We start from the raw sequence: 26,570 nt of genomic DNA, 5'->3' as shown, positions 1-26,570 counted from the left end.
ATCCGGTCGCGGTGATTCGGACTTCTAGATTTGTCGCGCGCCCATCGGCATGTTTTGTGGATAGCAACTCGGCCAGCAGGCATTGATCTATGAAAGGTGCAATACCGTAAATGCCCTTGTGATTGTTTGCACTAGTGTGTTGTCGTTCCTTTGTCCCAAGAGTACGGGTGAGAGACCCCGCAAAATAGATGTGATGAGCAAAATGTTCTCAAAACAGTGAATTGTGCAATTGTCGGCGGTTGCTTTTGAAGCGCCATATGCTAGGTCTAGCAGCACCCTCGGTGCTTCCTCAGCGCTGAGTCGACAGCAGTGGGTGGCAGTGGTCCGCTTGCGTGGTCTACACGAAAACACTCCAACGGCAGGGTGTTGTAAGGCACACCATTGCGGGAATCTTTCCGCTAGCGTATTCTTTCTTTAAGAAAAAGTAAATTTTTGCCATTTCCGCAAGTGGCCAGAAATAGCTGCGTGCAATGCGCTGCTACATCTATGCATTGCCGCACCAATGTATGTCGTATTTACACCATCTAGACAAAACTTGCCACAAAATTTGTCTGTTGTAGCCAATAACCTGTTGTAGTAGGGCCCATTAAAACCGGAGTTCATTGCGTTGATAATATAGGTGGACTAAACTAAATGAGAAGAATAATCTGCTATATCTGCAAGTATGTAGCATGCAGATCCGTGGTAACAGGTGTGGACGGTAGTATCTTTGAAAGTGATTGTCTGGTAATATGGCCCCTGTTTGTCAACGCGTTGCTGCTCACACATACCGTATTTATTCGAATCTAGGCCGATAGCTTTTCTTCAAATAATCATATTCCAAACTCTTTGGTCGGCTTAGATTCGAGGATTTTAAAAAACGTGCTAGTTTTTCATTGAAACTGCTAAATATGAAGCATAGCTAGTGCCATCTAGAAAAGTCAGTATCGCAGCCGCTATTAGCCGTGCCAGTAGCCAACCGTACACAAGTGAGGTCGCCATTTTGACCTGTGTCGTGTCGGCCGTATCGGTGTGCGGCATGGTGTTCTCGCGATGGCACCAAGCAGGAGATGCCACTACAATGCCGCTTTCAAGCGAAAAGTTGTGATAGCCGCAGAGGCATCATCGAACCTTCAAGCCGGGCGGGACTTCGGCGTCGACGAGAAAAACGTCCGTCGTTGGAGGGGACAATGACAGCAGCTTTTTGCGTGCACCGCAACGAGGATGGCATTTAGCTGACCAAGGAAAGGCCGTCAACACGAAGTGAAGACAGTTTTGGCCGACTTTGTTCAGATGCAGAGAGCAGCTGCCCTTCCATTGACACCAGAAGTGCTCCAAGGGAAAGCTAGGGAACTTTCGAGCGAGCAAGGCCTAACGCCAAAGGATTTCAAAGCCAGCTGGGGCTGGCTTCAGAAATTTATGAAGCACTTCGACTTCAGCCTCCAACGTCGCACTTCAATCACCCAGAAGCTGCCAAGCGATTTTGAAGAAAAGCTGATAGCTTTTCAGAGGTACGTGCTGCGAAAGAGAGAAGCGGCAGGCTACAACCTTGGGCGAATCGGCAACGCCGACCAGACGGCTGTGTATTTTGATATGTCAGTGGCATACACCGTGAATGAAAAGGGTGCCAAGGAGGTGCAAGTGCGCTCTGCGGGCTACGAGAAGCAGTGCGCAACTGTGATGCTGTGCTGCACAGCTGATGGACATAAACACCCTCCTTATATGATATTTAAGAGGAAGACACTGCCTGCTCGAGAAACTTTCCCAAGAAATGTCATTGTGTGGGCAAATGAGAACGGGTGGATGACGGGTGCGATGGTGGAAGAGTGGGTTAAAATTGTGTGGCGACGGCGTCCAGGAGCCCTTTTGACAAAGAACTCGCTTCTTGTCGTCAACTCTTACCGTGGGCACTTGACCGACAACGTGAAGGCTGCGCTCGCCCAAGCAAATGCGGACCTCGCTGTCATACCGGGTGGGATGACGGGCCAGTTGCAGCCACTTGATGTCTGCATGAACAAACCTTTCAAGGATCGTCTGCGAAAATATTACATGGACTGGTTGACTGACGAAGACCACATGCTAACGGCAACGGGCCGCATCAAACGTGCATCACTAACGCAGCTGGCGGGCTGGGTAGCTGCATCGTGGGATGACATCCCAGGTACTTTGATCGTGCGCGCCTTTAAAAAGTGCAGCATATCTAAGGCACTTGATGGTACCGAAGATAGTGCACTGTTTGAAGGTGACAAGGAACACAGCGACGAGTCTAGCAGCGACGACGACGTTGAATGAGCTCTGCACGTTCAGATTCAATAAATGCTGTTTGCATTTTGTGAACGCTGTCCTCGCTTTTTTTGTTCGGCCTACATTCGAGATAATATATTTTTTTGTTGTTGTTGGCTTCGGACTTTAGGGGGTCGACTTAGAATCTGGGTCAGCCTAGATTCGAGTAAATACCTGTGTGACCCGGTCAGTTTGTATCTCAAGTATTGCCATGCTGTCACTACAGATAGGCGAAAGCACAGTCACTGTGTGCACCGAATCTTCGTTCCCTGGCAACATGACCGAAGTTGACCAAGTTGCAATAGGTGAATGATCGTGGGTTTTGTGCAACAGTGTTTCTCTGGCGCTTCCTTCACCTAACTGCCACCCTTGTCGGTGCTGACGTCAAGGATGGAGTTTGCGCCACTTTAAACTACTAGAAGCCACCCAGGATCATCTCACTATTAAACTGGCAAATGAAAAATGTTGAACGAGTGGAACTTGCACAACAAACAGTAAATGTTGCCGATGCAACCTTTCAACACTTAGCGGCTTAGTTTGGCTTGGCTTGCCCTGCAGCTTGCGTTTGGTGAATACTAGATTGACTAAGCTTTGCTAATTTCAGTTTCGAGGTGGAACTGGCAACATGGCTAACGACCATGCCGACAACATAATAAAACCAAAATAAAGGTATTTTTTTCTTGCTTCTATGGCCAAATTGGCACGTGGTCATCCAGGTGAGGCTCTAACATTAGGCAGCACGGTAAGAGGTATCTAAAATTTCAGAAATTTCAGCGAAGGCCACACCCGCCTAGGTGTGTAGTGCAGTTGGCAATTTTTGTTTAGGTTTTTTTACATTATAGATGGCACGATTGGCATTTTCTTGTATTCATGCATCAAAGTCACAACATATTATGCGGGAATATTGTGGTAACGATGACATATCAAAGGGGCTTTAACGCATAGGTGTCTATGAGCCTTTTCCCAGGACTGAGCTTTAGCGACATTATACCTTGCAAAAACATATGAACGAGAAACATATCAGCAGGGCTCTGCTGTACTGCTATGAAGTTTTGTTTTGGATTGCCAACTAGCTCGCCGGCTGCCGTTGCAATTGTCATGCACACACTTTTTGATAACGAATTAATAAAGCTGATTGATTGAATAAATAAATAACAAACATGAGGTGGTCTATCTCTTGTGCAGCAGCAACAGCAGCAGCTGGCAACGTTGCTGCCTGGTCAGCAGTTCCTCGGAGCGCCCCCACAGGGTGCTACCTTCGTCCAGGGACACCAGGCTTCCCCCGTCGGAGTTGTGGTGGCATCACGTGGCACTCACACGGTGAGTGACCCTCATTGTCAATTACCCTTGGTTACAGCCCAAGTGACAAGTCATACTATAACATGGTGAACAGCGCAGGATGAGATATACAAACAGGGCATGTCAAAAGCTGTTTCTATTTGTTGTCTGTTTGTGTCTCTTGCCCTGCGGTCTGCTCTGTTCGCGATGTTCAATGAAAAGTGATTAGCCCAGCTGTAAACTGTCATAACGATTAAGCACCTGTTTGATGGCAGGTGGGCAGCCACTTCAAATATTTCTGGTATCCATGAGACATTCTGGGGCATCATCAAGATACAACATGCCTGCGGAAATTTAAATGATAGTTGTCTTACAGGTCTGTTTGGTCAGTGAGAATTACTGTTGCTGTCAGTACTGTTTTGTTGAAAGCTAACTAGCCAAGGGGTTGTTGAAATGGAGCACTTTGCCAAACCGTTGCTAACCTTTTGCTAACCGCATCGACAATATCCTGCGCAACCCTTCATTTGCCCACTATGCCAAAACTGCACACTTTTAACACATCCAATCAGTGTCTTCTATGACCCTGAGTCTGCTCTCTGCCATGGCACTTTTCTGCGTGAGCAAAAAAATACTGCCTCCTATTTGAGTGACGCAGACTTTGGGATACTTTTGTGGCTAGATGCACCCGATGCATCTCCGCAACACTGCAGGTCTTGCAAGGTACTTATTGCATGGACAAGACGTTATCACAAGTCTAACTAGAAAATTGGCTGGAGACCATCTCTAGTGCCAACTTTAAGCCAAAGCTTATGCCAAAGCTTACGCTGCAGTGAAACATGACAAACGTTCCACTTATAAACAGAAGAAACGGGGTTAACCAAAGGACCCGATTTTTATTAGTCGTATCATAAGAAGCCAACAAACACTGACACCAAGGACAACATAGGGGAAATTACTTGTGCTTAATAAATGAAATAAAGAAATGATAAAAATTAATAGAAATGAAAGTGGATGAAAAAACAACTTGCTGCAGGTGGGGAACGATCCCACAACCTTCACATTACGCGTGCGATGCTCTACCAATTGAACTACTATGGCGCCGTTTCCCTATCCACTTTCTTGGGTGTTTATGTTGCCTAGTAAAGCCCTGGGAGTGTTAGCCAGCGCCACCACTGACAGACCTTGGCAGCAGATGTGGAACATCCTTTCTGCCACAGGCACCACGATAACATGATCTTTTTTGGGTGTAGGCAACGGGTCAATAAACCCACATATGCTACCTGAAGGCATCAATGTCGCCAGATTCGAGATCCTCGTTATGTAATAAACAAGAAGAAAGGGGGTTAACCAAGGGGCCCAATTTTTATTAGTCATATTATAATTATGATATTATTAATTATGATAATAATTCCATTAACTTTTATCGTTTCTTTATTTCATTTATTAAGCACAAATAATTTCCCCTATGTTGTCTTTAGTGTCAGTGTTTGCTGGCTTCTTGCGATAAGTTCCACTTATGCGGCAACATGTGTGCCATAGACAAGTACTGCATATTCTCATGTAAAGGCTGCAGCCTTCTTTGTTTTTTACCTTGGTTCTCAATTGCTAGCATCTGAACCATACAATAATAAAGGTGTACAGTAGACTCAGTCAGATTAAGACGAGCACAAGGGAAATGTGGAAATATGTTCTCATCAGTAGTTTGGCTTAACAGCAATGATCTGCGAAACTCAGGAGCTGTTTTTTCCAGTGTGCCTAAATATTCAGAACAAGATGTAATGAATGAAACAGCAATTAAAAAAAACAAATGTAAAAATGACATATACCATATTAACACGGTTGTAAGTCAACTTGAACGTGAGTACAGCAGGCTTAGATTTTTTGGGTAATTCAATCCCGACCAAAGGTCGTGGCCGGTACCCATGCATATATATGGGCCCAAGCTTTCATTATTTTCATCCTAAAATTGGCCTTTGCCGGATAATTCAAACTTAGCCAGTCAGCACATGGGCACCTTACCCCGATGATGACCCGAATAGCGGCCCCTTTAGTGGCAGCGTCTGTCTGGGTGGAGCTTAAGGGACAGTGCATGGGTTAATGACACGTCATCTCCTGTCAAAAACGCCTATTTTCGGCTTGCCCTAAGAATGTTTGGTTATTGTATTTACCTGATTCTTATGTGTGCATTCTCATTTGTCAAGAAAATTTAGCTGAAAATTCCCTGTGCGATGTGATTGGACACAACGAAATAACTGCCTCAGTGCTATTTGCAATCTACCCTTAAAGGGCCTCTAAACAACCCTGAGGTTAACGATTTGTTATACTACAATGGCAGTTGCATGTGAGTCTGCATTGAACATGCAGCCTTAAGTATTTTTTAAAATGCTGCCATAAATGCAAAGTTACAGGTGTTTGATGATTAAGAATGCGACCGCTGCTCTTTTCTCCCTCTCCTTCACGTCTATTTCTTCAAGCGGTCTCTTCTTCTCACTGTGTACTCCTTTAAATTGCGCGTAAACACTACGTAATTATCAACATCAGGTTCTCGCTTTAAAATTTTTTTTCTTGTTTTAAAATACCATCCACATCTGGTTATCATAACTCTGTGTTTTGTGGCTGCCCGCTGTCGCTGTTATGCCGGCCCGTGCCCCAAGCCCCGTGCTTCTGCGAAGCAGTGCCACGATGGACCGCGTGTTTTGTATGATATGCGTTCACTGCCCATTTTGTTTATAATACCGTATATATCTAGGCCAGCCCCGATTCTAAGCTGACCCCTGAATGTCCGAAGCCAGAAAAAAAATAAGTAAATAAAACTTGCCTAGAACGTACGGCGAACAAGAAAGCAGGGACAGTGTTCACAAAATGAAAACGGCTTTGACTGAATATGAGTGTGCCAAGCTCATTCTACGTTACCATCTTCCTTATCACTCTCATCTCCTCATCACGGCCGGCGCGCGAAAAAAGCGTCTCCCGTTGCCCTCCCCAACGAGGCACGGTTTTCTCATTGATGCCAAAGTCCCACCTGGCTTGAATGTCTGAGGATGCTTCTGCAGCTAGCACAACTTTTCATTTGAAAGCAGCAGCATATTGGCACCGCCTGTTTGGTACCATTGCAAAAACTCCATGCTGCACGTTGATACGACATAGGTCAAAATGGTGACGTCGCTTGTGTACTTTAGTTGCCTAGTGACACGGCTAGTAGCTGCTGCAATACTGAATTTTCTAGATGGCGCTAGGTATGCACCATATTTAGCAATTTCAGTTAAAAGCTGGCCTGTCTATATATATATATATATATTTTAAATCCTCGAATCTAAGCTGAACCTAGAGTTTGGTATATGATTATTTTTAAAAAAACTATCGGCCTAGATTCGAATAAATGTGGTTCGTTGTCCTGGGTCAGCAGTTTCCTTGAGCGAAGCTGGACTGCTCAGGAAGCATTGAAATGAAACATAGTTGATGCAGTGTTATGAGACAGGAAGACAACTGTATGGATTGGAGAGCAAATGTGGGCTGGGATGAAGAAGTGGAGTTTGGCAGGTCATGTAATGTCTAGAACAGACAGTCTATTGTGGTAACGCAATAATGGCCACCAAGGGAAGGGCAACGTAGTCGAGAAAGCAGTGGATTCCTGGTTTGGAGGCAGAGGAGAGAGTTGGGCCAATGGAAGACAACGGTAAATACAGATCACTGCCTTTGTCCTGCAGAGGAAATAAATGGGCCAATGATGATGAAAGGCTGGTTTACCTAGAGGGCAGCTGGTGCCTCTCAACAAGTGTGTTTCTCTCGCAGCAACTGGTCAATGGCCCATCTGGATCTACAGCTCAGGTGAACTCTGCCCAGCAGATCTTTCTGGCACCACAGTCGCAGAGCACGCAACTCCTGCTGCCCAACCCCAGTCGTGAGTACACTTTTGGCTAGTTGTATCTTTTTTTAATCTGCTGTAAAACATTACCAGCACACTTGGATGGCATACAAGGAGTTGGACAGAGACACCAGAGTTGGTGAACTGTGACATTTATCGTAAGAAGCCAAATGTAACATGACGGGTAATTTTAAGGCTGCAAAACAGAAAAAAAAAGCTTTATCAGCATATAATACACTTACCACAATTTTTCTATATTGCTTTATTAAAGCCTGCCGATTCACAGCCCACTCGCATGGCCAGACAGTTGCACTTAGAGTTGCTCATCCAGAGCATTTAATATTCAATAGAGGTGTGTGAATACCGAATAGTATATTTAGAATCGAATCAAGCAAAGAAAGCTGAAAATCGGATATCAGGAAATTTATCACAGAATTTACTGTTCACAATCTTTGTATAAGAAAAGACTGCTGCACATTGTTAGAGAGTTTCCTAGCATTGCATAACAAGAATGTATCAAGCTATCATTAACATAGGTACTTAGAAATCAAGACGTACAGCATGGTCTACTCTTAATAACGGGAACCACAAGTTAGTATGTCTGCACTGATAAGTGCAGACATACTAACTAACGTCGGGCCCTCAGTGCTGGGCTCCATTGCCATGCGCTACTTCGTGAGCCCACTGGATCAGCCGTTGCTCTTCCTGCTGTGTGCTGAGCAGCGCAGACTCCCAAGAGGAACGGGTAGGGTTGGGTATAGGAGGAACTCCCAAAGAGTTAGGGAATTCCCATGTGGAGTGGTACACCATGGGTTGGCCCCAGAGTAGGAACAATAGGAAAAGGTATAGGGTGGGAGGAAAGATATGTAGCATGTGGAGACAAGGAAAAGAATTGGTGTGCAGTTGCCACCAGGCAGCGGCATCTGCCCTATTAAGTGAAGGATGAGGAGGGGGTTAGTTATGACATCCTTGACGACGGTAGTACACGAGCGTCGCAGTGTAGTGTAGGGGCTCTGCCAGTGCATCGTCTGGGTTGGACAGCTCTTCCGATGGTGCCTGGCCGGTCAGACCTTAGTCTACCGCATTAACGTGTTCGTTACCATAGAACCAAGTGCTTTTTTTTTCCTCTGAAGCTCAACAATTAAGGATGTTATGTTGTGCTGAATGCCAATAAGGTTCTCAGCTTAATAGTGAACTTGTGTTCCATGGCAATTTTTATTGCACAGAAAGTTTCGCTTTCCAGTTTTTTCTTCAAACTACAGAAGGGCTTTCCCATCTCTACAGCAGGTGGGTCATTGTAAGGCCAATCTGCGTGACAGACCAAAGCATGGACCACGCATGACGTGACTTGATCACCATTCCGTGCTATCGTTGGCATTGTGCAGTTCAACTGCGGCCAGCATCGACGATAAATAGCACGTGCCTTTTCATTGATAGGTTTGGCGCGATTTGGAGGCTGTTGAAGGTTCTGAAATCGGGAGGGTCACGGCAAGTTCACGCGACACCCTTCCTTCCCCCACGCGACATCCTTTCTTCCCCATTCTTCCATCCATGCCAACGTATGCAGCCGGGCGGTGAGTGCACTAGTCACACAGAGCTTTAGCGCTCACTGTGTAAATCGAGACCACTTGTGACAGGTTTCTCAAGGCTACATTAAGAAACCTCTAATCCCACAGCCAGAATAGAACTGGCAGAACTTTTCCAAGTTAATAAACAAGCATAATGTGGATAGAATTGAGCATGCTCTCAGGAACGGAGGAATCCTAAAAACAGTGAAGAAGAAACTAGGAATTGGCAAGAATTATATGTATGCGTTAAGAAACAAAGCCGGCAATATCATTACTAATATGGATGCAATAGTTCAAGTGGCTGAAGAGTTCTACAGAGATTTATACAGTACCAGTGGCACCCACGACGATAATGGAAGAGAAAGTAGTCTAGAGGAATTCGAAATCCCAAAGGTAACGCCGGAAGAAGTAAAGAAAGCCTTGGGAGATATGCAAAGGGGGAAGGCAGCAGGGGAGGATCAGGTAACAGCAGATTTGTTGAAGGATGGTTGCCAGATTGTTCTAGAGAAACTGGCCACCCTGTACACGCAATGTCTCATGACCTTGAGCGTACCGGAATCTTGGAAGGACGCTAACGTAATTCTAATCCATAAGAAAGGGGACGCCAAAGACTTGAAAAATTATAGACCGATCAGCTTACTATCCGTTGCCTACAAAGTGTTTACTAAGGTAATCGCAAATAGAATAAAAAACACCTTAGACTTCTGTCATCCAAAGGACCAGGCAGGATTTTGTAATGGCTACTCAACAATAGACCATACTCACATTATTAATCAGGTGATAGAGAAATGTGCGGAATATAACCAACCCTTACATATAGCTTTCATTGATTATGAGAAAGCGTTTGATTCAGCTGAAACATCAGCAGTCATGCTGGCATTACGGAATCAGGATGTAGATAAGCCCGACGTAAAAATAGTGAAAGATATCTATAGCGGCTCCACAGCCATCATAGTCCTCCATAAAGAAAGCAACAAAATCCCTATAAAGAAGGGCGTCAGGCAGGGAGATACGATCTCTCCAATGCTATTCACTGCGTGTTTACAGGAGGTATTCAGTGACCTGGATTGGGAAAAATTGGGGATGAGAGTTTATGGAGAATACCTTAGTAACTTGTGATTCGCTGGTGATATTGCGTTGCTTAGTAACTCAGGGGACCAATTGCAATGCATGGTCACTGACCTGGAGAGGCAAAGCAGTAGGGTGGGTCTAAAAATTAATCTGCAGAAAACTAAAGTAATGTTTAATAGTCTCGGAAGAGAACAGCAGTTTATGATAGGTAGCCAGGCACTGTAAGTGGTAAGGGAATACATCTACTTAGGGCAGGTAGTGACCGCGGATCCGGATCATGAGACTGAAATAATCAGAAGAATAAGAATGGGCTGGGGTGCGTTTGGCAGGCGTTCTCAGATCATGAACAGCAGGTTGCCATTATCCGTCAAGAGAAAAGTGTATAACAGCTGTGTCTTACCAGTACTCACTTACGGGGCAGAAACCTGGAGGCTTACGAAAAGGGTTCTACTTAAATTGAGGACGGCGCAACGAGCCATGGAAAGAAGAATGATGGATGTAACGTTAAGGGGGAGATAAAAAGAGAGCAGATTACGTGAGGGAACAAACGTGAGTAAATGACATCTTAGTTGAAATCAAGAAAAATAAATGGGGGGCATGGGCAGGGCATGTAATGAGTAGGAAAGATGACTGATGATCATTAAGGGTTACGGACTCTATTCCAAGGGAAGGGAAGCATAGCAAGGGGCAGCAGAAAGTTAGGTGGGCGGATGAGATTAAGAATTTTGCAGGGACGACATGGCCATAATTAGTACATGACCGAGGTAGTTGGAGAAGTATTGGAGAGGCCTTTGCCCTGCAGTGGGCGTAGCCAGGATGTTGTTGTTGTTGTTGTTGTTGTTGATGATGATGATGATGATGATGATGATGATGATGATGATGATGATGATGTGCATCTAGAATGGAGTCGGGAAGGAGAGTGGGCCTTACAATGTTTCACAGTGATGGCAGCTGTGAGCAACTTTGTTTCAATCCTTCATATTCACTTTCGTTTGCTAGGCGGTTTGTTGGCTTTCTGAATGTTGTGCGGCTGCTGTGAATAGAATTGCATCGATTTGGCACCAAACTATAACATTAGTCTATGCCCGACGAAGCAGTGTCGATTAGGCCTAATGGCCTAGGCGGTGTGGCAATGCTTAAAATTTGCCGCTGGCTGATGTGGTATAGTAAAACCTTGTTCATTCAAATTTCACGGGGTGGAAAGAAATGTCCAAATTAATCAAATCTTAAATTATCGAGGATATCAAGAAAACAATAAACGAATGCTTACAATGTCAACACGCTTTTGTTTACTGAATGAATCGGCAAGTCCTGTTTCTATATTGCGCAAAAGCAATGCGGAAGCTGCAATTCCTGTTGTCTTATGACTGGTTAGTTCTCGCAACAGTGAACGCCTTGTGACTTTCTTCGCAGCGCAGCTGTGGTGCAGGTCTTCATTTGAGACACGTCTTTCACTACCACGCATGCATCCCGGTTAATTCTTCACCAGTGAGCTGATGGCCAACAGATTGTCCGACCACCGCAATATAGCCGGTGCTCTTCATTCTCGACAGCTTTGCGCTGAGTCAAAATGAAACTACTGTTTGCTGCAGCCACTGTGTACGAAATAGTAGCTGCTATTGATGCAAGCATAGACAGTGACCTTGCGGTTCTAAAGGCATGTGGTCGACGCATGCACTGAGCCAAATGAAACTACCATTTGCTGGAGCAACTGTGGACGAAACCGTGGTCGCTATTGACACAATCATGTAAAGCCACCTTGCGGTTCTAAAGGCAAAAATAAAATTTTTATTTATACCTCTAAACAGCGTATCAAGTGTTAGGCATGCTGAAATATTCAGAAATCTGCACTTGCTTTCGTGGAAGTTTCATGTTCCCAACCGTAGTGTGCATCGCATCCAGCTCCACACACATTCCTGCATGTGAAGCCCGTGGACGCGTCGATGCCGATGCCGGTTCAGAAAGGTCGACTGGCATTTGGGCGATGTCACCATGGGCCTCCCCACGGCATCACGGAACGTGCAGTCGCCACAGCAACTGTGATGACCACGGTAGCCGACATAGCCGCGGTAGCCATGTAGTAGCCCCAGCTACTGCTCTCACCGCTATTAGCGACGATGATAACAACCACGGCAGCCAACATAGCCGTAGTAGCTGCACAGTAGCTCTAGCTACTGTCTCGCCACCGGCAGCAAGGCTGGTCGTCACAGTGACCCAGGAAAGCAGCCACCTCCCCTGGACCGGTTCCCTGGACCGGTTGCACAGCAGGAACACAGGCGCTTCCCCGCAGGGGCGTCTGCCTGAGCAGGCGTTTGGTGTGTTGCGACACCACGTACCCGAGCACATGAGGTTGGACCCTCCCGAGTGTAGCCGTGCGCGGCTTAGCTGTGTCTGGGAAAAGGGGGATCCTGGGGGTTGAGCCGATGCTGGGTGTTTGGACCGTCAAGGCCCCCAGGCGGAGGCAACACACCTCTTCGGCCTCGCCTTCACATAGACGGCACCTCCAGTCTGACCCACCTGGAGGACATGGGCAGTCGCCTTTTCCTGTCTCTCCCTCCTCGAATCTTCATCTTTATATCTCACTTTTTGACCTTTCCTGTCTCCTTCTCTCTTTTATTTACTTCCTTTCTCCTGGCGGCAAGGGTTAACCCTGTGTGGCTATCCAACCTTGGGTACACTATATTCGGTTATAGTGACAGCGTACGGCTGGCGTCGTGCAGACTTGTATGCAAGCTCTGCCGCATCCCCTCGTTGGGCTCTTTGGTGGGCGGTCGGCGCTGTTGCCAAATTTATACATTTTTTCATGGAAGCTTCTTTCCCCTCCATTGTTGATCCCCCTCAGAAACGAGGACGCACCGAAGATGTCTTCAAGTTTTTCTGACACCAAATTCAGAATTTTCCCTGCTTCCACGTTATTCATTCTGAAAAGCCAAACAAAGCAGTGCGAACCATTTCACCATTCCTTGTCTCAAAGTCTTGGCTGATGTTTTTGGTCCAGGTTACAAGGTGTCGAGGATGACAAGCGGTGACCTCCTCTTAGAGCTCCGCGATGTGAAACAATATGAGAAACTACAGAAACTAGTGACATTTGGGGAGACCCACATAACAGTAACGCCGCACCGTACAATGAGCACCACCCGTTGTGTTGTGTCGGATGATGATTTGCTTGAGCTTACTGAAGCGGAACTCCTGGAGGGCTTCAGTGAGCGAAATGTTATCAATGTCAGAAGAATTAAGATGAGGCGAGATGGTAAAGAGATCCAAACCAAGCACCTAATAATCACCTTTGGTTCAAGTGTCCTGCCCGAGTCAATCGAGGCCGGGTACATCAAGCTGCGTGTTAGGCCGTATGTGCCCAATCCACTCCGATGTTTCAAGTGCCAGCGCTTTGGCCACAGTTTGCAGAGCTGCCGAGGCCGCCAAACTTTTGTGGAATGCAGTGTCCACGAACACACCTCTGAAGCTTGTGAGAATCCTCTCCACTGTGTAAACTGTGACGAGGAGCACGCCGCGTACTCGCGGTCGTGCCCATCCTGGAAGAAAGCAAAAGAAATCGTAACGATCAAAGTAAAAGAGAATATCTCGTATTCAAGGAGGCACGCATGCGGGTAGCATACCTGCCCAAGAAAAGTTTTGCCGATGTGACGCGTCAGGGGCAGCGACACAATGGCCACCGGCGGCTTTCCGACCCACAACCAGCGAGTCGGCAGTTATGCCATCTACCCCCGCGGCGGTTGCAGCAAGCGCTGCTCTGCCAACCGAGCAGAAGGGACCATCGACACCGAAGGTGGGCGCAGCCGAGGCTGAGCCAACCTCTCCGGCCCCTTCCACCGCTGGCAACGGCCGGCGCAGCCAAATCCCTCAGGGAGCCCCATCGACCTCTGAGCTGGTGGGCGCAGGGGTCTTGCCCTCCAAGGCGGGACTCTCTCTGGTAACTTCTCGCTCGCAAGAGCATGTGTTCAGAGCCTCACTAGAGGCAATGGACATTACACCTGTCCTCAAGGCGTACCAAACGCCTAAGGAGCGGCGAGGCTCCCTCGAACGCTTCAGAAAGGGCAAAACCCCGATTACAGGGCCTTGAAAGAGCTGTGTAATCTAACGCATAACTTCCATTTCCGTACACACAGCACCTATTTACTTCCAATGTGGATACACATATAATTCAATGGAACGTCAGAGGTTTTCTTAGGAACCTTGATGATGTGCAAGAGCTTATCCAAAAACACAATCCAAAAGTGCTGTGTCTACAGGAAACACACCTAAAACCACAACACACAAACTTTCTCAGACCGTATGTAACGTTTCGCAAAGGTCGCGATGATGCTGTCGTATCATCAGGGGGTGTTGCCATTTTTATTCATAAATGCATTTCGTGTCAGCGTTTACAGCTATGAACGCCCCTTGAAGCAGTGGCGGTTTGAGTTGTTCTCCTAAATAAACTCCTCACCATTTGCTCGCTTTATGTACCCCCACACTCCAAATTAAACAAACATGAATTTCAGTCATTTATTGACGAATTGCCAGAACCTTATGTTGTTCTTGGCGATTTCAATGCGCACAGCTGCCTGTGGGGCGACTCTCGTATAGACGCGCGAGGTCGTCTTGTTGAACAGTTCCTTTTTTCTTCAGGTGCATGCTTGCTGAATAAGAAGGAAGCCACATATTACTCTCTTGCAAATAGAACCTTTTCTTCAATAGGTCTTAGTATAGTCTTCTTGTCTATACTGCTCGAACTCGAATGGGAAGTTACGAACAATCCTTGCGGGAGCGACCACTTCCCCATACTGCTAAGAACACCTAAAGAAAACGAATATCCTCCACAAGCTCCTAGGTGGAAGATAGATACAGCCGACTGGGAGAAATTTCGAACTCTCACTAGCATCTCATGGGCTGACATGTCTTCTTTAGAAATTGATGCTGCTGTGGAGTATCTTACAGCATTCATAATAGATGCCGCATCAAAATGCATATCCGAAGTAAGTGGTTTGGCATGCAAACGACGTGTACCGTGGTGGAACAGCGAATGTAGGATCGCCCGTATGAAACAGAACAAGGCGTGGGGGTTGCTACGCGCTTCTCTCACTGCAGAGAATCTTATCAACTTTAAAAAGTAAAGTCCGAAGGCAGGCGAACCTGCCGACAGGCCAGAAGAGAAAGTTGGCAGAAGTTTTTATCGAGTATTAACTCGTTTACAGATGAGGCCAAAGTATGGAACAGGGTAAATAGAATTAGAGGGCGACAAACATATTCACTCCCTTTGGTAAATACACAGGGCGATACACTGCAAGATCAGGCAGATTCACTTGCGGAGCACTTTCAGAGCGTCTCAAGTTCAAACCATTGTTCGCAATCCTTTCTGAAATATAAACAAATAGAAGAATGTAAGCCACTTATAAGAAAATGTCAACAGAATGAACCGTACAACTGTCCTTTTAGTACTGCCGAGTTGAGAGCTGCCTTGAGCGCATGCAAGAGCTCTGCACCAGGATCTGATAGACTCATGTATGAAATGCTCAAAGACTTACACAATGATATGCAAGTTACACTACTCACACTTTTCAACACCATCTGGGATGCAGGGTACCTTCCAACCGCATGGAAGGAAGCCATTGTGGTCCCTGTTTTGAAACAAGGCCAAGACCCTTTCTCAGTGGCAAGTTACCGCCCGATAGCCCTCACAAGTTGCATTTCTAAGGTCTTTCAAGAAATGATAAATTGGCGACTCATTCATTTCCTTGAACAGAGCAAAATGCTTGATCCCTATTAGTGTGGCTTCAGAGAAGGGCGCCCCACAACTGATCATCTTGTACTTATTGAAGGAAATATCCGGGACACATTTATACATAAACAGTTCTTCTTATCGATATTTCTCAATATGGAAAAGGCATATGACACAACGTGGCAATACGGGATCTTGCGACACTTATCGGAAATGGGCATTCATGGAAATATGTTAAATATACTAGAAAGCTATTTGCCCAAACGCACCTTCCGCGTTAAAATCGGCAATGTATTGTCGTGACCTTTTATACAGGAAACTGGTGTACCTCAAGGAGGTGTACTTAGCTGCACGCTCTTCGTGCTTCATTACCGCCAGCCATTTTTTACTCTGTTCTCGTAGACAACATACAGATAGGTTTCAAATCCTGTAACCTCACAGTATGTGAGAGGTAAGTACAACAGGGCTTGAACAAAGTGTCCAAATGGGCAGAAGAAAACGGATTTAAAGTGAACCCCAACAAGAGTTCTTGCGTGCTTTTCACGAGAAACAAAGGGCTCATTGCAGATCCCCGTATTGAAATGTATGGTCAGCGAATTCCTGTGAACAGTTCTTAGGCATCACAGTTCTTAGGCATCATACTTGATTCTAAATTAACTTTTATTCCACACATAAAATATCTCAAGGTCAGATGCTTAAAAACAATGAACTTACTGAAAGTGTTTCCCACACAACATGGGGCAGCGACCGGAAATGTTTAATGAATCTTTACAAGAGCCTCATTCGATCACGGTTAAACTACGGTGCCGTGATCTATCATTCTGCAGCCCCGAGCGCACTAAAAATGCTAGATCCGGTCCACCATCTAGGAATCTGACTGACCACTGGAGCTTTCAGAACAAGTCCCATTGAAAGTTTATATGCAGAATCAAATGAGTGGTCACTTCATCTGCAGAGAACATACATCAGCCAAACATATTTTCTGAAAGTCCGTTCTAATCCTCAACATCCGTGTTTTAATACCATTAACAATATGACATATGCTACACTCTTTCATAATTGTCCCTCCGTAAGACAGCCTTTCTCGCTGCGTGTGAGGGAGCTTAGTGATGAAATGCATGTCCCACTCCTCGAGCTCCGCCTAATGCATCCAGCCAAGCTGCTACCTCCTTGGGAGTGGCAGGTGATACAATGCGATATATCTTTCGTGCAAGTCACAAAGCATGCTTCAGAGATTGAAATCCAAATACATTTCCGGGAACTCCAGTACAAATACTCCTGCACAGAGTTCTACACAGATGCATCGAAGTCACGCAATGGGGTGTCCTATGTAGCCGTCAGTCCATCCTTCTCGGAATCCGATGTACTACATCCAGAAACCAGTATCTTTACGGCTGAGGCCTACGCACTATTGTCGGTTGTAAAGCATATAAAGAAATCAAAACTCCAGAAATCAGTTATATATACGGACTCCCTTAGTGTTTTGAAGGCCTTGATATCATTCTGTAACCACAAAAATCCGGTAATTATTGAACTTTACACTGTCCTGTGCAAAGCATATATATCTAACCAACATGTGATTATATGCTGGGTGCCTGGAAATAGGGGCATCGAGGGTAACATTCTAGTGGACCAGGTGGCCACATCAATTTCAATGCATGCAGTTAATCCTACTGCTCCGGTCTCTGTCACAGACCTGCAGCCTTTCTTAAGAAGAAAACTGCGAAACTACTGGCAACGCTTGTGGGACCTGGAAACAAATAATAAGCTGCATGTAATAAAGCCACAATTAGGTTTCTGGCCTCCTGTAACAAAATCACGCCGGACAGATGTCCTATTCTGTCGTCTAAGAATAGGACACACATTTGACACACATAACTTTTTACTCACTGTAAATGAGCCTCCAACCTGTGGTAGATGCGGGGAGAGGCTGACCGTCCTCCACGTCCTACTGGAGTGTCGGGAAGCAGAATCTCAAAGAAAGAAACATTTTCCCTTAGCATACCGGCAGCACATCCCCCTTCATCCTATTATGTTACTTGGTCCAGAACCACTCTTTGACACCAACGCAGTCCTAGGTTTTTTGAAAGGTGTTGTGTTGCATGTTATTAGCCCCACACGTTCGTAGCGCCTCCTCTCTTCAGAGGATGCCGCTGTGATAATTATTTTGAATAGCACACGCCTCTAGGCCTTTGTGGTTCAAGGGCTCTGGCAAGGCAGTAGTGCTCTAAGCAATTTAACATCTCGCATATTTTATATAATGCATCATTCTTTCTTAATGCATTTTAGTGATCATAGTACACATCATTAATCATTGCCATAATTTTATTACGTGTACATTTTATGCAATTTACACCAACTCTTTTAGGCCTCTCTACAGCCACGTCACTATAAATTCACAGAACCCATCAGACCACTGCATATTCATTACCACTAGCATGGCGCTCTTTGGCCATACCTGGCCCTTGTGCCACTAAACCTCAAACATTATCATCAACACACGCGCTTGGCGTCTGAGAATGGCATAGTGGTGGATCTGGGGTTCTCCCGACTGGGCATCCAATGAGAACCGGCTGGCCTTGAACGCCAGGCAGCACGGAACGTCAGCATGCACCAGGTGCCACTCGAGCTCAACACTTCATTGTCGCCCCCGCACAGCGAACATGGCATTGTTTTTGTTTTCCGCGCAGTTCTGTACATATTATGACAACCCTCGGTTTTAAGAAAGTTGTTCACAACTTTTCTAATGGGTGAGAAAAGGCAGAAAACAAACGTCAAATTGTTGCTCTGCGGTCCACTTTTAAAAATAGTTCACTACTGGTAAAGTTTCAGGTACACATACATAACTAGTGTTTTAAAAGCAAAGTCTGTAAATGTCTTGTTGTCCATCAACACTCCAGAGGTTAAATATTTAAACACTAAGGTAATATACACTTTGGAGTTCAATGCTTTAAACACGGCTCGTATAACCTGCTCCAATGTCGTGCGACCCTTTGTCATGTTGGGTGCTTATAGAATGGGAGCGTCGCCACACTTTTTCTTCAGACTCATGAAAGCATGCTCCTGAGCAGGTCCCCATGCAAAACTATTGTTCTGTCCTTTGTGTGTGATCTGTCAAAGGCTTGGTAATCTCGGTTGCGACAGGTACCTGCACTGGTAAAGGTTCGTGTTCTTCATACTTAAACATATTGATGTGGAATATTTTTCTTTTTCCACTTGTGTTCAAAACATAGCTGACCTCATTCTTCCATTCCATAATATCAAATGGACCTTTCAATTGCATTAGCGATTTGTTGAAGTCAGTCAGCAGCAGAAATAGTACTTTATCACCAACATTTAACTTGCGAGGATGGCTCTTCCGGTCAAAGTAGGCTTTTTGTTTTGCATGTCACTTCTCTAACTCATCGTAGGCGAGTTTGCATGTCTCTTCAAGGCAGTTTCTAAGATCGACCAGGTAGGTGCGAGTTTCACCGTTGATATGTTCATTGGTCCACAGCTCCTTGAGCACTGTAAGTGGTCCTCGCACGTGTCGACCCTAAATCAACTGAAACGTCGAGAAGCCCAGGCTTACTTGTGGCACCTCTCTGTAGGCAAAGAATAGTGGGGCGAGGTACCTGTCCCAGGATCTAGGTTTTTCCTGGCACATTCTCTTTAGCATGGTCATCAGGGCCCGGTTAAACTTCTTAATGAGCCCATTCGCCATGGCATGATATGAGTTTGTTCGAAGAAACCTAATGGCAAGTTAGAGGGCCCATCTCTCCCATGAGTTCTGCTGTGAAACTTGTTCCATGGTCGCTGACAATCTCTTTCGGTAGACCAATGGGAGAAAAAATCTCAACCACTCCTTCTGCCAAGTACGCATCATCAATTGCAGGGAGAGCAATGGCATCCGCATATCGGGTGGCAAAGTCTATGAGAATGAGAATGTAACAATTGCCTAGGTCCAGTTTTGGTGAGAAAGGACCTGTTAACGCAACCTCAATACGCTCGAAAGGCGTACGTGTGAGAGGCATATTGCCCAGAGGCGCAACACCTATTTTGCCTTTTGGTGTTGTTGGCTGGCACCTATCACAGGACTTTACGAAACATTTCACTTCGCCATGAATATCTGGCCAGTAAAAATCTGCCAAGACTTGATGTCCTGCCATAAGACTTTCGTGTGCGACTTCAAGGATATGTCTTCTAACATCTTCAGTACAACAAGCTGATTAAATGTCCTGCTCGTAGCAGGACAGTACTGCCGGTAGAGAAGTCCACCTTTTTCAAGGAACGAGTAGCAGTGGCCTTTCGGTGGTTTGAAGTTTCTGCCAACTTTAGCAAACAGGGATTTCAACGTTTTGTTGTTCTTCTGCAAATTGGTCTTTGGTTACGTCTCACCCCTCTATCTTTGGTATACATACTGGAATTATCCTCATGTGGCTTGACTGTGGCAGAAACATAGTGAGGGTACTCCACAGGTATTACTTGCACATTGCAGTTTAGCGATGCAGTGTCCGTTTGGTCGACTGCAGTATCAGGGTGTCTACCAATCAGGGAAACCGGCAATTCACAGGGATTTTGGATAGTCTGGAAATACTCGAGGAAAACTCGTGGAATTTGTACTTCCATCAGGGAAAATGAGTCGTAATATTGTTGAAAGGGAACAAAAGTCGCAGTAATGCTGTCGCAATAAGCACATTCCGCTCTTCCAAGCTGTGATCCAATAGTGGCTAATCCTTCTGTATCCATTATTTAGTTTTCTTTGTGCGTGCACTCTAGGGAGGATAATTTCTTTTGATGATTTATGAGAGGCATCCTGGCAGGCTCGCCAGATTGTGATGGAACAAGAAAGGTTTGGGCACAGGACCACTCACCAAGGAACGCAATTGACACCCGAGTGTGCACACAACACAGAATATACATTTACACAACAAAATACAGTCAAATCTCGATAAAACGAATCATGCAGGACCGCCGAAAATTATTCATTATTTTGAAATATTGTAGTGAAAAACTTGTGGTTATAAGCCAGTGGACAAACCTAGGAATGAAAATGGCATATTTTGGCAGTAGATTCGTGTGCAGACAAGCATACTCCCAAATAAAATGTTTTACTCACTTCAAACGTCCTATATTTGAAGAAATCAGTGATTTTCTTCTGGTGCTTGCAGCATGCACGACCGATTAGGAATGCATCTACATCTTCCACTATGCGCAATACCTCATCAGGTACGTCATTGCACCAAGTGATGAAAGTGTGGACTTTGTTCATGTGCTCTAAAACATCAATGCTTGACACGATCTCATCTTCTGTGTTAGGTGACCCACAGTCGTCTTCCTTCGGGTCGTCATCGTCACTGGAGATGTCGTTAACGCAGTTAAGAATCTCTTCGGTTGTCGGGTCCGCCACTGTTAGGGCTGCACTGTCGCTGTCCACGTAGTTGTTGAAGGAAGAGACGGTGGGCAGCAGTTCCGTAAACTGCCCACAGGTCTCCTCGGTTGTTGTTGGTCACCTCCAGGTCATCTTCAAGCTGCACAGACGCTTTTACAAGCCATGCTTTTCACGAGCAGTTGCTTATGGTGGATGGCTTCAAGTTCCACCAAGCTCCTGTGAGCATTTCCGCTGCCTGACAAAAATTGATTGCAGTCAACTGCTTTAAGCAGCGGTTGATAATCAACCGCTGCACAAGGCGCTTACGAAATTCTTCTTTCACACTGTTTATAATGCCCTGGTTTAGGGGTTGCAGCAAGGACATGTATGGTGGCAGAAACTCCATGCGAATGTGCATCAAGCGAACATTCACAATGTGAGCAGAGCAGTTGTCAACAACCAGTAGAATTCTTTGGTCATTCCTCCTCATTTGGTTGTCGAGTTTGATGAGCCACTCGAAAAAGAGCTCTCTATCATCCAGGCTTGTTTGTTGTTGCGGTAGTCGTACGGTACCGACATGACGTTTTTCATGCAGCAAGGCTTCGCATACTTGCCAATGACGAATGGTCTAATTTTCTTCGTGCCGGTTGCATTGCAGCAGAGCAGGGCTGTCATGCAGAGATGCGACTTCTTCCCTCCTTTGGACTGCTGCCTCTTGAAGTGCATCGTCCAGTCTGGTAGGAGCTGATAAAAACATGTGGTTTCATCCGCATTGAAAATATTGTCTTCAAAGTACGATTCAGCCACCTCTACAAAACGATCATTGAACCAATAATCCGCACCTTCCCTGTCAGCAGCCTTTTCCTCGCCCGAAACTACCTGCCAAGTTATTCCGTTCCTTTGGCTGAAACGAAAAAGCCAACCTGCACTGGCATTGAAGCCGGTTATTTCAAGTGCATCGGCAAATTCATGGGCTTTTTCTTGGAGCATTGGGCGAAACACAGGAACATTTTGCAGTCTGGCATTTTCGAAGCACTTAAGAAGAGCTTAGTCCACATTTTGAAAGTTTCGTAGTCACGGCCGTTTCCTCATAGGAGCAAGTTGCAATTCCCAGTGAAGCTTGACAATCTTGTCTCGGTCTTTCAAAATGGTTGCGACAGTCGGTGGGGCAATGCCACGCGGTCTGCACATGTCGATTTGCTTTTTCATTGCATCGATTTCTTGCAATATGTCCAATTTGTCCTGCAACAAAAACTGCTTTCTTTTCTTCTTGGCACCGTCGCTAGCTGCATTCATCGTTGGATCTTGCGCAAACATCGCCAAACCTTTGTCGTGAAGTTCTTGGTGAAGTTTGTGGCGAAGCAGAGTTGGCATTCGACATGGTGCTGGTGATAGCTACTGCACTCTCAGTTTCTGTTTCATGTGAGAGTTACAGCGCTGTTACTTTTAGCTGAATTCGTAATACTGATGTTCCTCGGTTAAAAGGGGAAAATAAACTGCTTGTATTATTATGAAATATGTGCTGTATTGAAATTCGTAGTTCTGAAATATTTTTACATTGAAAGTATAGGTAATCTGGCGGAGATATTTAAAATATTCGTAAATTTGAGAAATTTGTTATTGTGGGGTTCATAGTAACGATATTTGACTAGATATTTTCATGCAAGAATGCAAATTATTGACGGGGACATAGAAAGAAAGACATGCACAGTGTCATACATGTCCTCTCTCCAACGTTTCCTCACCTTCCATTCTCAGCCCTGTCCGCAGGCCACCTGCTGGGCCAGCTACTCCCTCTGGGCGCAGGTGGAAGCCAGCAGGTGGTGCAGGTTGTAGCAGCCAATGGCACAGTACTCACCACAACTTTGGCCAACCTGCCTGCCCTCTCGCAGCAACTTTCTCTGGCTGCGGCTCTGGCTTCAGCCAGCGGCACGGCAGCAACCTCCAAGCAGGCCACTCTCTCAATGCCCCACCACTTCCAGCAGGTGGCACCACCGCAGCAGCAGCAGCAGCACAATGGACACGGTATGTGCACCATGATTGGTTTTGGTTTCACCGTGTGGCACAGCATTGGTGAATATTGTGTACCTCTGATTCGTGTGCTTGGTACTCGGTATGCTCGAGACACTTAGCACATGTTCGCCAATGCACTTCAAGGCTAAAGTCTGCTTGGTGCAGTCCAATGAATTGAAGACATGAATGAATGTATTTGGCCCTGCTGGTTCCCTGCTCTAAATTCGAAGTAAAGCCTTGCGTAGGATAGTCCCATTAAGCACACAAATGATGACATGCACTGATATTTCGGAAGCAAACAGGAGGAAGTACGTAACTTCCTCTCATCCCCCCCCCTTCTCTTGAGCTACTGACACCATCAGGTGCTTCCGGCAATGGACAGCTCACGCCATCTATTTTTGTAGCTGTGCAACCATGATGCCAGCTTCTGCCGTTGCATGTGTGTCAAGCTGAAAAGTCAAATGCCAGGAGACATGAGAAGTTTATGTGGCAAGCAATGGATGCAAGAGGGTTGAGTGTTCCCATAGTGCTTGTTTCTTTTTTTTTTTGTTAATAGGGCCCCTATTTGAAATTTGATACTTTAGAACAAGTGACCTGAGGAGGGCCCATATCTGTATTATTGCAGTGACCATGGCAGCCCACCATTCACAACAGCAGCAGCAGCAGCAACAGCAACAGCAGATGCATCAGCAACAGCAGATGCATCAGCAGCAGCAGATGCATCAGCAACAGCAGATGCATCAGCAACAGCAGATGCATCAGCAACAACAGATGCACCAACAACAGCAGCTGCAACAGCAGCTACAGCAACAGCAGCTGCAGCAACTTTTTGCTGCCTCACCCAGCAACTTTGCTGCCCTGGCGTCTGGTGCCTCATCGGCTGCGATGGCTACAGCCGCAGTACCGCAGCTGTACGCCAACATCAACGGCCAGCTGGTGGCTGTGTCACCCCAGGTGAAGAAAAATTTTTTTGCAAGCAGATTTTGAAAATTTCAGAAGGCTTGTGATTGTGCCCTGTAGTTGTCCTTGAACAAAATCCCTCAAAGAGATGGTGTGCAGAGTATCACTAAATCATTAAATGGAGCATGTATTACTTAATCAGTTCAGACTGGTGAGGTATCCTTGCAAGATGTGTATCGCATCTCATGCAAACGAGGTAATTTGCTAGGAAGGCGCATTGTATCTAATGTGCCAAACAGGGTAGTTTGAGATTAAGAACACGCATTTCAGCGGTGCATGTAAACAGAAGCTTGTCGTATCGGGTCGGGAACCGACCAACCACATGGCGGCCGCCGCTGCCACACTGCAGCGCATCAGAGCAAAAATGGCAGCTTACAAAGCAGGCTGCATGTGGTTCCTTTTCACTCAGAGTACATTATGCGCGATCAGACACTGTTGTTCTTGAAATTAATAAATGACATTAACATCGATTAGTTACTTTATTTGCATAATCAACGTAGCCAAGTTTGCTTTGAGGAAATGGAAGCCTAGACGGCCGTACTGTGCTACTACTGGACATGGCAACCACTACTGACACACTGGGAAATATTAATATTCGGATACAATGTGGTGCCTTTCCGCAAATGTCATGTAAATTTGTCGAAGCAGTCAAATGAAAGAGAACCTGAGGAATGTAGCCGTCATCCTGCGGGTATTTTTGCTGCATTACACAATGCGACAGCAAATGCAGGTTTATCAGAAGTGAGAACTCCAGCTTTCAAGTATGACATTATGTTTCGTTTGATTACTGCACTAGAAAATGGGCATTCATGTGAACGGTGGTGTACTAGTACATGCGGTACATTAAATTAATACAATATGCATCTATCGTATTCATGTAAAGGTGTCTAGTCAGGCAAAAACTGTATCTTTTGATCAAGTTCTGCATAAGCACTGTCATAGGTGCTAAATTCTTGTTGCCTTGCAATGCGCAACCGTCCAAATCATCTAAAGAAAACGCACCAAAAGCGAAGACAGGAGGATAAGAAGACACAAGTGACCAGACAAGTGCTGAACCCTGTGGGGTCTCACACCTGCTCTTGAGACAAAGGAGCGACAACACAGTAGTGCAGACAATCAGGGCATTTATTGCGCCTTTTATACACCGATCTATAGCCAGCCGAATTATTATCAATGGGACATGCCGATGGGCAGGTGACAAGTTGATGGAACCTTACTCACTGCAACCGGATAGCGAGTGAATATGTTCGTCCGCATGCAATACACCAAAGCCTAATTGTTCATATTTATGGTCATGCAAACGATCGTGTTTGTCCATTTCATTGTCGTACTACTAAGCCTTTCTCGGAACAGTCCCATAAGGCACTGACTGGCACTCGCGTGTGGGGTCTCTCACACCCGTGCTCTTGGGACAAAGGAACGACAACACAGTAGTGCAAACAATCACAAGGGCATTTATTGAACCTTTCATAGATCAATGCCTGCTAGCCGAGTTGCTACCCACAAAACATGCCGATGGGCGCGCGACAAATCTAGAAGTCCGACTCACCGCGACCGGAAAACGAGCGAATATGTTCGCCCCATGCTGGATCCCAACGCCTGGTCGTTCGCGTGTACGGTCACTCCAATGGTGGCGCATTCCAAGGCGGCCACGCGAGACGGTCTCGCAGAAGCATGGGTCGGCGTGCACGCGCGGGACGTCCTCGCTGTTAGCCGGTCCGCCGGGAAAGAGACAGCCCGTCCTCCCCTGCGCCCCCAAATAACCCTACCGTGAGGTGGCGTTAGCAACGCAACACTCGCGCCATCTCTCGCACTGCGCCCCAACCACATCGACCGCCGCGGGCATCACGCAGGCCACGCGGCGAAGCCGGAATACAGGAGACGCGCTATGCGGGAAAAACATCAGGGGAGGCGCGAGGGTCGCGCATCCCCACACGCGTGAAGCGTCTGCGCCACTTCCCAACCCCAAGCCAAAAAAGAGGAAGAGCATTACTCCCCATTGTGCCCGAGTATGCCCCCGCTTCCTGCTGTTTGGTGGCATTAATTGTACAATGGTCGCGCCATCTCTCATAATATTCTACAACCACACCGACTGCCACCGGCACTTAGGTATATAGAGAAGCCAGATTACAGGAGATGCGAGAGCCATGGGGAGATAACGATATCAGAGGATGCGTGAAAGTCAAGCGTCCCCGCAACCCACAAGTCAGGAATTTTCTAACGAACAAGGCATGTGCACACACCAGTCATATGAGTGCCCAACATGTTGGCGAACTGCACGCAGTTATTAATGAATGAGTACAAATTGTTTTTAATCCAGAAAAGAATGTAATGCAGAATCGTTAATCTCCCGTACAATGCACATACTGAATAAGTATCTTGTAAGTTCAACACAGTCATACGTCGATATAACGAACATTGATTTAATGAAATTCGCTATGTAACAAACTATTTTCATTTCCTGATCTTAGTTCTATTGAAAAC

At 46.0% G+C, this 26,570-nt stretch overlaps 1 protein-coding gene across 3 annotated transcripts in view; it reads left to right on the top strand.

Moving 5' to 3' along the window:
• Positions 1-26,570, top strand: part of pdm3 (POU-domain protein pdm3) — a 149,206-nt gene that overhangs the window by 41,021 nt on the left and 81,615 nt on the right. For 2 of the 3 annotated variants that reach the window (XM_075682741.1, XM_075682743.1), the window contains exons 4-7: positions 3,448-3,582; positions 7,333-7,441; positions 22,872-23,138; positions 23,752-24,080. In XM_075682741.1, the coding sequence (XP_075538856.1) occupies positions 3,448-3,582; positions 7,333-7,441; positions 22,872-23,138; positions 23,752-24,080 (840 nt within the window). The remainder of the gene's footprint in view (positions 1-3,447; positions 3,583-7,332; positions 7,442-22,871; positions 23,139-23,751; positions 24,081-26,570) is intronic. The other variant, XM_075682742.1, reaches the window with a different exon arrangement.

This window comes from Dermacentor variabilis, chromosome 2 (genome assembly GCF_050947875.1).
Source record: "Dermacentor variabilis isolate Ectoservices chromosome 2, ASM5094787v1, whole genome shotgun sequence".
Classification (NCBI taxonomy): domain Eukaryota; kingdom Metazoa; phylum Arthropoda; class Arachnida; order Ixodida; family Ixodidae; genus Dermacentor; species Dermacentor variabilis.
This window is presented reverse-complemented; position numbering and strand designations above follow the sequence as displayed.